This window comes from Myotis brandtii, unplaced genomic scaffold (genome assembly GCF_000412655.1).
Source record: "Myotis brandtii unplaced genomic scaffold, ASM41265v1 scaffold1144, whole genome shotgun sequence".
NCBI classification, from domain to species: Eukaryota; Metazoa; Chordata; class Mammalia; order Chiroptera; family Vespertilionidae; genus Myotis; species Myotis brandtii.
This window is the reverse complement of record NW_005353944.1, coordinates 236,120-246,787: the sequence shown is the minus strand read 5'-3', so window position 1 is coordinate 246,787 and position 10,668 is coordinate 236,120. Positions and strand designations below refer to the sequence as shown.

The 10,668-nt window shown below is 42.0% G+C and overlaps 1 protein-coding gene and 2 pseudogenes across 1 annotated transcript in view; 1 reads left to right on the top strand and 2 right to left on the bottom strand.

Annotated features, from left to right (window-relative positions):
- Nucleotides 1-2,571: 2,571 nt before the first annotated feature.
- LOC102260450 lies at nt 2,572-6,815 on the bottom strand (annotated as a pseudogene).
- LOC102258160 lies at nt 3,092-6,093 on the top strand (annotated as a pseudogene).
- Nucleotides 6,816-7,967: 1,152 nt separating the features above from the next.
- The window catches only part of CAGE1 (cancer antigen 1), a 74,957-nt gene continuing 72,256 nt past the window's right edge, over nt 7,968-10,668 (bottom strand). The window contains exon 14 of the mRNA XM_014548272.1: nt 7,968-8,168. Coding sequence (XP_014403758.1) covers nt 8,127-8,168 — 42 coding nt within the window. The 3' untranslated portion in view covers nt 7,968-8,126. The remainder of the gene's footprint in view (nt 8,169-10,668) is intronic.

Here is a 10,668-nt window from a genome sequence, read left to right as displayed (position 1 = left end):
AGCAATCTTTCAGAAGGTATAATGGGGAGTGAAGAGAGAGGACCCATAACAGCTTTAGAGGAGAAGAGGGTTCAGTAAGAATTTAGGCTGGGTAAGAATTCAGTAAAGAGTCATAAACTGAAGGTGTAAGAGAGTAAAAATTATTGATGGACCAGGTCCTCCAGAATATGCTTTGGGTCAGAATTGAGGGAACAAGGGACGAAAGGGAAGGAAAGAAAGTGAATAAAAATACAGAACTTGTGAGGTGGGGAGGACATTGTAACTCCTTGTAGTATCCTGTGGAGAAAACCAAAGCTTTGCTCTGTGAAGGCAGAAGTTGAGGCTACTTCAAACTTTTGCCTCTCCCCTCAAGCCTCCTACAGCCAGAAGAGAGTGAGCTCCCTCCAGTTACATCCCAGCTCCCAGCTGCCCAACGTGCCTGTCCTGATCTTTCTTCAGCCTCAGGGGAAGATGTGTCCCCGCTCCTATGCTGAGCCTAGTCCCTCTTTCCTCCTCTGAGAACTTGATTCATCAATTTTGCCTAATTTCTCCTTTATCTTCAGTCCCTTCCCAGACCATTGGATCCTTCTCAACATATGTTTAAGTACTTACGAAATATCTCCCCAACGTTTCACAGCAGCCTTACATGCCACCTACCTTTCTTTGTAGCATATCTTCCTCTGTCCCTCTTGTATTCTCTCCTTCAGTTAAGATGCCCACCACCCAGGTAGAACCCTGCTAGGCTTCCCAGACTCCTCTCTCTCCACTCCCAGAGCTAACCAATTCCCAAATCATTTTCATTTTACCTTTGAAATCACTATCATTTTCATTTTACCTTTGAAATCACTTTGCATCCATACCTTTCTCATTATTTCCACTGACACTATTTTAGCTCCTGGACTCAGTTTTTCTTGCCTGGAGCACTACAGCAGCATCTTAACTGGTACTTCTGATTCTAGCATCACCCACCATCAACCTACCCTTTATATCATTATTAGGGTGATCTTTCAAAAATGCATGTCTGATCATATCACTCCTGTACTTAAAATCCTTCAGAGAAAAAGAAGAAAAAAATAAATAAGTAAAAATCAAAATCAAAATTAAATAAATAAAATAAAATCCTTCAGAGCTTCTCATAATGATGAAGTCGAAATTTCTTAGTATGTATATAACATGATCATCTTATCTCCTGTCCTAGGAAGAACATGGGTGTTAGATAGTACTTGTGGTCCATGGATTGTAACAGGGTGTCTCAGGCCTCTGTGCTCTGAGTGTGCTCTTGCTTTCCTCTTCTATCTAAGGAATATCCAGGCAGCTATGCTGATCTGGCTCAGGTGACACTCTTTCTGTAAAATCTTCCCTGAGGTTTTCTCACACAGTCTAGGGCCATTTCATCTATGCTTTTAGAGCACCTGGGGCGGTTACACCGACACCATTCTAGAACAGAGTTGATTTATCTATCTTGCCCGACAGATTATGTAGTCCTTGGTGATCTTTGTTTGATTTTTCTTTGTACCCTTGGCATCTAACACAGAGGCTGTCACATAGTTTATTGACAGTCACTAAATGTTTACTGAATTTGACTCTGCATCCTTGAACCATGCACCAAAGGAGGCACATTCATGTTGAGACAACGTGTAGGTAAAAGATCATAAATGTGTAATAGACACATGGCAAATGTAGTACTTAGGCACACAGTCCTGTATGTAGATAACCTGTGTTAATCTTTTCATTCCAACTGCTTCATCACATTGGTGTGCAGGTTCCAGGTGCTGCATTAGCCATCTTTATCTTTTTAAAAAGAAATTATACAGTTTTATAATTTTCTCCGTTGCTTCTTCATTTACTAAAAATAATTTCACAATACACTAAACCCTCGATTTAACAGACTTTGGGTTTAACAGACAAAATTTCCACATGTCATATATGAAAATTAATACCCTATTAATCTGAAAATGTTTTTAACCAAGATTTTCTTATAGTTAAATTAACAGGTGTTTTTTGGTTATTAATTCACTGTTATTTTTAACAAATTTTAGCGAATAGACTGTATGTTGGGGAAAAAACACTAGTAATTTTGCCAACATAAATACATATATATCTACAACTATAGTCTACATAGTTAAATCCAAGAGACACCACTCTGCAAACAATGTTCGGTGAATGACTAGCACGTGATCACACCGCATTGTGCAGGGTTATTGGTTCTGTTGTCCCTTGGCTTGGTGGCTCAACCTTCTGCAGCAGTTTTAATGTATACAGGCCAATGTTCCCTCTGCACTAAGTCATGCCCCAGCCATGTGCATTTGTTTACTTGCGGTGACTGGTGAATGCATTTACTAGATCTATTCAGTATAAATTTAAAATCACAGTAATACATGTAGAAAACTTTTCTGTGAAATTAAACTTTTCATACATACTTAATTTTAATTACACAAACGTGCCTACTTAAGTAAAAACGGGTAAACTAATTAATTTGTCAATTTTTTAACATACACATTTGGAAAACCTACTTTATTATATAACGAACTTTAACGGACACCCTCTCACCCAAATTAGTCCATTATATCAAGGTTTTACTGTACAACTCTTTCAGGGAGCTTCTCTGTTGTTTTCTTTGGTTTCTACTTCTTTAGGCAACAATGGCTTCATCTTCAATAACAAACCTTCCCTTGTCAAAGTAGGAAGGAAAACTCGTACCACAAAAGGGTCCCAGATTCAGCAGTCTGTGCCTACAAATTTCATTGATAACAGCTTGCAGATTGGCAGCTGCCTGGTCACTTGACATATCTAGTGTTGCTACTTTGGTCTCCAGAAAGTTCTCCCTTTCTTCAATCTACCTTAATTTCATGTCCAGTTTTAAATAGCATCCTGGGGGGTGTCACATCCAGTGGAATTCCAAGTAAGTTTTGGAAATCTTTTTTCAGTTTCTTCTTTAATGGATTAAGCTTGGGCATTATTTCTGGAACAGCTACATAAAAGTCTGATTGAATTTCATCATCCAAAATCTTCTGAATCAGATTAGTTCCTCCTGCAAATGCAGCTTCATTTTCCCCCTGCTATTTTAATCTCTGATGCATTCCCTGTAAATACAGTAACTTTACTGGCTCTCCGGCGGCCGCCGCCGCCGCTGGCCGCCTCCGCCCTTGCCTCCAGTGCACATTAAAGAGCCAACACCATGACTGACTCCAAGTACTTCACAACCAATAAAAAAGGAGAAATCTTTGAATTAAAGGCTGAACTCAACAATGAAAAGAAAGAAAAGTGGAAGGAGGCTGTGAAGAAAGTGATTGCTGCTATGACTGTGGGGAAGGATGTTAGCTCTCTCTTTCCAGATGTAGTGAACTGTACGCAGACTGACAACCTGGAACTAAAGAAGCTGGTGTATCTCTACTTGATGAACTATGCCAAGAGTCAGCCAGACATGGCCATTATGGCTGTCAACAGCTTTGTGAAGGACTGTGAAGATCCCAATCCTCTGATTTGGGCCTTGGCAGTTAGAACCATGGGATGCATCCGAGTGGACAAGATCACATAATATCTCTGTGAGCCCCTCCGAAAGTGCTTTAAGGATAAAGATCCCTATGTTCGGAAAACAGCAGCAGTCTGTGTGGCAAAACTCCATGGTATCAATGTCCAAATGGTGGAAGATCAGGGATTTCTGGATTCTCTTCGGGATCTCATAGCAGATTCAAATCCAATGGTGGTGGCTAATGCTGTAGCAGCATTATCTGAAATCAGTGAATCTCACCCAAACAGCAACTTACTCGATCTGAACCCACAGAACATTAATAAGCGGCTGACAGCCCTGAATGAGTGTACTGAATGGGGCCAGATTTTCATCCTGGACTGCCTGTCCAATTACAACCCTAAAGATGACCGGGAGGCTCAGAGCATCTGTGAGCGGGTAACTCCCCGGCTATCTCATGCCAACTCAGCAGTGGTGCTTTCAGCAGTAAAAGTCCTAATGAAATTTCCAGAGTTGTTACTGAAGGACTCTGACTACTATAATATGCTGCTGAAGAAGTTGGCCCCTCCACTTGTCACTTTGCTGTCTGGGGAGCCAGAGGTGCAGTATGTCACCCTGAGGAACATCAACCTAATTGTTCAAAAAAGGCCTGAAATCTTAAAGCAGGAAATCAAAGTCTCCTTTGTGAAGTATAATGATCCCATCTATGTTAAACTAGAGAAGCTGGACATCATGATTCGTTTGGCATCTCAAGCCAATATTGCTCAGGTTCTGGCAGAGCTGAAGGAATATGCCATGGAGGTGGATGTTGACTTTGTTTGCAAAGCTGTGCGGGCCATTGAACGGTGTGCCATCAAGGTGGAGCAATCTGCAGAACGTTGTGTGAGCACATTGCTTGATCTCATCCAAACCAAAGTAAATTATGTGGTCCAAGAGGCGATAGTTGTCATCAGGGACATCTTCCGCAAGTATCCCAACAAGTATGAAAGCATCATTGCCACTCTGTGTGAGAACTTACACTCGCTGGATGAGCCAGATGTGTGAGCAGCTATGATTTGGATTGTGGGCGAATATGCTGAACGAATTGACAATGCAGATGAATTACTAGAGAGCTTCCTGGAGGGTTTTCATGATGAGAGCACCCAGGTGAGTTTCCATCTGTTTCCTATGTCATAGATCTTCTGGGGAAGATTTTAGGGAAAGTAAATGTTCAGTAGTTTCATGTGAGAGAGGTTTATACATATACTTTTCTCCCAAAGGCTCGAGTTATTTTAGTTGTGCTGATTTCTGGTGGAACCAAAGCAACTTAACTTAGACCAGTGGTCCTCAAACTTCAGTGAGCCTCAAAAATACCTGGAAAACTTGTTAAAGCATAGGTTGATGGGCCTCTATCCCTAGAATTTCTGACTCAGTAGGTCTGAGATGGGCCTAATAACACAATTTTTTACATACCTGACATTCACTTGTTGCCATGTTATTACGTCCCAGATGAAACTGACTTTTCTCTTTTCCCTTCTTTGTATGTGTGTCTACAGCACTGATGCAGGTGACAGCCCTGTTGGCACCGCCACTGCCACCAACCTGGAACAGACTCATGTTATTCCCTCTCAAGGTGACCTTCTAGGGGACCTTTTAAACCTTGATCTCAGTCCACCAGTCAATGTGCCACAGGTATCCTCCATGCAGATGGGAGCAGTGGATCTCTTGGGAGGAGGACTAGATAGTCTGGTGGGACAATCCTTCATTCCATCATCAGTGCCTGCAACCTTTGCTCCTTCACCTACTCTTGCTGTGGTCAGAAGTTGTCTGAATGATCTATTTGAACTCTCTACGGGGATAGGCATGGCACATGGTGGATATGTGGCTCCTAAGGCTGTCTGGCTGCCTGCAGTAAAGGCCAAAGGCTTGGAGATTTCTGGAACATTTACTCATTGTCAGGGGCACATCTATATGGAAATGAACTTCACCAACAAAGCTCTGCAGCATATGACAGACTTTGCAATCCAGTTTAACAAGAATAGCTTTGGCGTCATCCCCAGCACTCCTCTGGCCATCCATACACCACTGATGCCAAATCAATGCATGGCCAAAAATTGGCTCCAGGCCCAGGCTACCTCTGGCTGTATTGCTATTGTAAGAACCAGCACTCGAAAGGAGAAATGGTGCAAGTCATCAGAAATCAGAATATTGACAGATTGTGCACATCCTTCCTTTCCCTCTGCTTCCCCATGCAGAGCGCCAGGTCTTTCTTGCAACATGGAAGGATATTCCCAATGAAAATGAACTTCAGTTTCAGATTAAGGAATGTCATTTAAATGCTGACACTGTTTCCAGCAAGTTGCAAAACAACAACATTTATACTATTGCCAAGAGGAATGTGGAAGGGCAGGACATGCTGTACCAATCTCTGAAGCTCACTAATGGCATTTGGATCTTGGCTGAGCTACATATCCAGCATGGAAACCCCAATTATACGCTGTTGCTGAAGTGTAGAGCTCCTGAAGTCTCTCAGTACATCTATCAGGTCTATGACAGCATTTTGAAAAACTAATAGACTGCTCTGGTGCCCTTCGGCCACCCTGTGATCGGTGCAAGCCAAGAACTCTTAACTAGAAGAAATTGTTTTGCCGTGTAGAAGCTGAACCTAAATACACTCCGGGGCCCCCCCCCCCCCCCAGAAAAAAAATACAGTAACTTTACTGATTTCTGAAATGAATGGGTGTGGCAAACTAAGAACACTAGCAAATGGTTCCACTTTTTCTTCTTCCCCAGTGCCATATCCAGTCTCACATCAAGATAAACACCTTGCTGCCTGACCAGTGTGGCTCAGTGGTTGAGCATCAACCTATGAACTAGGAGGTCAGGGTTCAATTGCTAGTCAAGGCACATACCCCAGTTGTGGGCTTGATCCCCTGTGGGGGGCAGGCAGGAGGCAGCCGATCAATGATTCTCTCTCATCATTGGTGTTTCTATCTCTCTCCCTCTCCCTTCCTTTCTGAAATCAATAAACAAATATATTTTTTTAAAAAAGATAAACACCTTGCTTTGGATTCATCAAGTCCAGAATTTGAAATTTCTTAAGTAAATGAATAACTTTCTTTATCTTCTATATCTGCCTTGGATATAAGTGTTTTAAGTAGACATCATCCTCAGATTTGCTTTCCATAAAGGGGTATGACTTTATTTTTTCTATTTCATCTTTGTTTTTATTTGATGCTTTTTCTTTGGCACCTTTTTTTGTTTTCTTTCCAGGCTTCCTAACAGGAGTAAAATATCTGTTAGTCACCTGAACACATGCAGAACAAGAATAAAGAGGCGTCTGATAAACCATCTTAGAGAGACTATGCCTTTGAAATATCAAGACTCTACCAAGGGGTCTGCCAGCCAGTCCGTGTTGGCTGTTCCGGATCTAGCCGTCTTCATCTTAACATTTGTCCTTCTATAATATTTTAATTTTCCCTAGAGGATACCATAAAACATGATGATGATGATGATGATGATGATGATGATATCATTGTGAAACTTGAGTCACTTCCAAAGCTGTCCATGTTTGATTTTCTGAAACTAAACAGTCATGCTTGTGAACTCTCTGTGCATTTCTGATGGTTTGTCTTAAATTTGATGGCAACTTTTTGAATTTGAAAAATTAACAAATTTTATATTTCAAAATTCATATAAGACCTGTCCTAAAGAATCCCCCCCCCCAAATAACAATAATAATAACTTTTCTTTATTCAGCACCTTCTACAGGGCCACATATATATTTTCCTCTTGTGCTTACCTGGTTAATTGAAGTGCAAAACTAATTTCAGTGAGATAAAATAATTTCTTCCCTTTTCACTCAAGTTGATTTTTACAGAGAGAGGAAGGAAGAGGGAGAGAGAGAAACATCCATGTGAGAGCAGAACATCAATTGGCTGCCTCTGCATGCACCTTACTAGGCATGGAGCTCGAAACCTAGGCATGTGCCCTGACCAGGAATCAAATCAGCAATCTTTCGATGCATGGAATGACGTCCAACCAACTGAGCCACACCAGCCAGGGCTCAAGATATATTTTTGACTCAACAGTTACAACTCCATCCTAGCTCTGGGATTTACCTAAAGAACAAAGTATATTCTATGTTCACTTATCTTTCTGATACATATCACAAAATCTGCTATCTTTGGTTCCTTTGTTTAAAAAACTAATTCCTCAAAACGATGTTAAGGAGGAAATCATAGCATTAGGTCTCAAAAGATAAGTCCTCTCTTTTCATCTATGGTTTAATTCCAAAGAATTTCAAATAAGTGTCCTTTTAACTTTAATTGGCAGTAGGAAGAGCCTGGTGCCTGGAAAGAAAAAGGATGTCCTTCAGGAGGGAAAAAGTTGAAATAAGATACATGACTACTTTTATGTGTCACTAAAGACCTGATAACATTGGAGTGATATTCTGTGAAAATGAAAATAGATATTTGGAAAATCAGCCATTGTATTAATCTGTTTTTATTAAAGTAGAATATATTTGATTGTTTACAGGACGAAATTAGAAAATAATCACATTTTTTGGAATGTAAAATTTCACCATTTATACAATTTTAATGTATCATTTGTATGGATTGATCGGGGTACTATGCTTAGTAGTGACTGCTCCTGGAGTGGTTGACAAAAATGATTAATGTTTACTCTTCAGTCCTGTTTAATCTAAATCATGTCCATTTCCTTCTGAAATATCTGACATCTAAAAATGAAAGGGAAAAAATGTTACGTTTTCAGGAAAGATAGGAATTCAGTGACAGAACAAACAGAGATTCTTGATTACATATGGAATTCTTATTCCATAAATATCTTGTTCCTGATTACATATGAAAAGTGGTACAAGGAAAGCCTATGGGATAGATGGACTTAACAAATAATACCAATACTATATTTTAATCATATTTTGTTTGTTTCAACCTTTCTCCATTTAAGGGACATGATAAGGAACAAAGCTGGTTGCGTTTCATCTTCCTTGGTTTGGTTGCCAGCTGGCAGAATGAAGGAAAAGGAATAGAAGTAAGAATCTAAATACTCTGTGAAGTGACTCACCAGCACAATATAACCAAGAGTTGGTAGTATTAAGGTGTCCTTGTAACTATTGCAATAGTTAGGTCTCAATGGGGCACATAGAGCGAAGACCTTTGTCCTCTCCCTCACAGATCTATGTCACAAATAGGCCATGGTATTTATGAATACACTAGATCCTGGTGCACGGATTCGTGCACATTGAAAGTAAATTAATTAGAAGGTGGCCAGCGGGGGAGGACTGGCATGCCCTGGAGCCAACCTCTCATGGTCTTTCCCCAGCCAGCCACACCTGGGGTGGCACTGGGGCTCCAAGGACATTTGTGGAGTGAGCTGGGTCCCTCTGGCAAGTGGAGTCCCTCATCCTGGCCTGCGGGGATCAGGCTGAAACCGGCAGTCCGACAACCCCCGAGGGGTCCTGGAGTGCAAGAGGGCACTCTGCAAAGTTGCAGTCGCTTGGCAGCTCCTGCGTTGAGCATCTGCCCCCTGGTGATCATTGCACATTATAGCTACCAGCCAGGCAGCTGGTTGGTGGGTAGCTTAGCCTTTTATATATGTAGATGTCCACTGCCTGGGGCAGGACAGGGGCAGCAGCAGCTGCTGTATCTTCTATTAGTAATTACTCCAGAAAGGGTACTTTTGGTCCTAGGTCTACAAGCAAGTCTAATATTCATTCCCATTTAGTACCTATTATGGCATTGGTGCTTGGGGATACCAAAATAAATATGAGACAATCCCTGCACTAAAAGAGTTCTAGTCAATTCAAAGAACATGCAAGAAGAGAACTAGTGAAATGTTATAAGTGCTATTGCATCAAAAGGGTACGGTGTGGAAACATGGGAGGAAGTATCAGGTTGACAGGGCAGAGGATGGAGCTTGAGCTGGTAGTGGGAAATGAAGTAAGGAGGAGGAAAGGAGTCATTGGGAAGATTCCAGGTAGGGGGAACTGCATGGGCAATCACAAGAAAGCATAAAAATAACATAGCACATTTAGAAAATTTCAAATGATTATATAGGGTTGGTGTGTATGGTGACAAGGAGCAGTGACTGAGCAGATTGGATAGCAGGGGTGGGCAAACTTTTTGACTCGAGGGCCACAATGGGTTCGTAAACTGGACCGGAGGGCCGGAACAAAAGCATGGATGGAGTGTTTGTGTGAACTAATATAAATTCAAAGTAAACATCACTACATAAAAGGGTACGGTCTTTTTTTTTTTTTAGTTTTATTCATTTCAAACGGACCGGATCCGGCCCGAGGGCCGTAGTTTGCCCACGGCTGGGTTAGACCATAGAGGACTTTATGTGCCAAGCTAAAGAGACTGGATTTGATCCTGAATGCAACTGAGAACTACTGGAGAGCTTATGTAGGGGAAAAGCATAATCACTTTATCTACTCTGTGGAAGACAGGAGGAGAGCAAAACTGGAGGCAGAAACACAATTAGAAGATGACTGTGGGAGGGCAGAAAAGAAATGATGAGGGCTTGACATGAAGCAGTAGCTGTGGGATGAAGTTAAGAGGACCAATACAAAGAAAGGTCCAGAGAGAGGGGCTTCTAATTATAAGACAAACTATGATTAGAGGCCAAAGAGGCCCTCATCTGAGGATAGAGTGGAAAGCTAAGGTGAACATTACTGAAAGGTAACTTCAGGAACTGATGCTTAATCTTGTGTGATTATCAAATTACATGGAAATATAACATCTTATCTAATAAAATAGAAACATGCAAATTGACCGCACCTCTGCTACACTCACAAGCTACACCCACACGCCAATCAGAGTGACTATATGCAAATTAACCCAACCAAGATGGCGGCCCAGCAGCCATGGAGCTGGAGCAAGCAGGAGGCTTGGTTGCCCCAGCGATGGAGGAAGCCAAGCTTTCTGCCTGCCCTGGCCAGCTGTTGCCTCTGCTTAAAGCAACAAAGTTTCAATTATAGAAGATAAATAAATCCCAGATACCTGGTTCCAGCCAGCCTCCACTGGGAGCTGGGGTGGCTGGGGGCTGTGGCCAGCCTGCAAACAACCATCAGCCCCTCACCCAGGATGGCCACACCCATGGGGTGAGGGTCCCTGCTGGGGGGCTCGGCCAGCCTGCAAACAGCCATCAGCCCCTCACCCAGGATGGCCAGGCACCCCAGCAGGAACCCTCACCCTGAAGGGGCTGTGGCCAGCCTG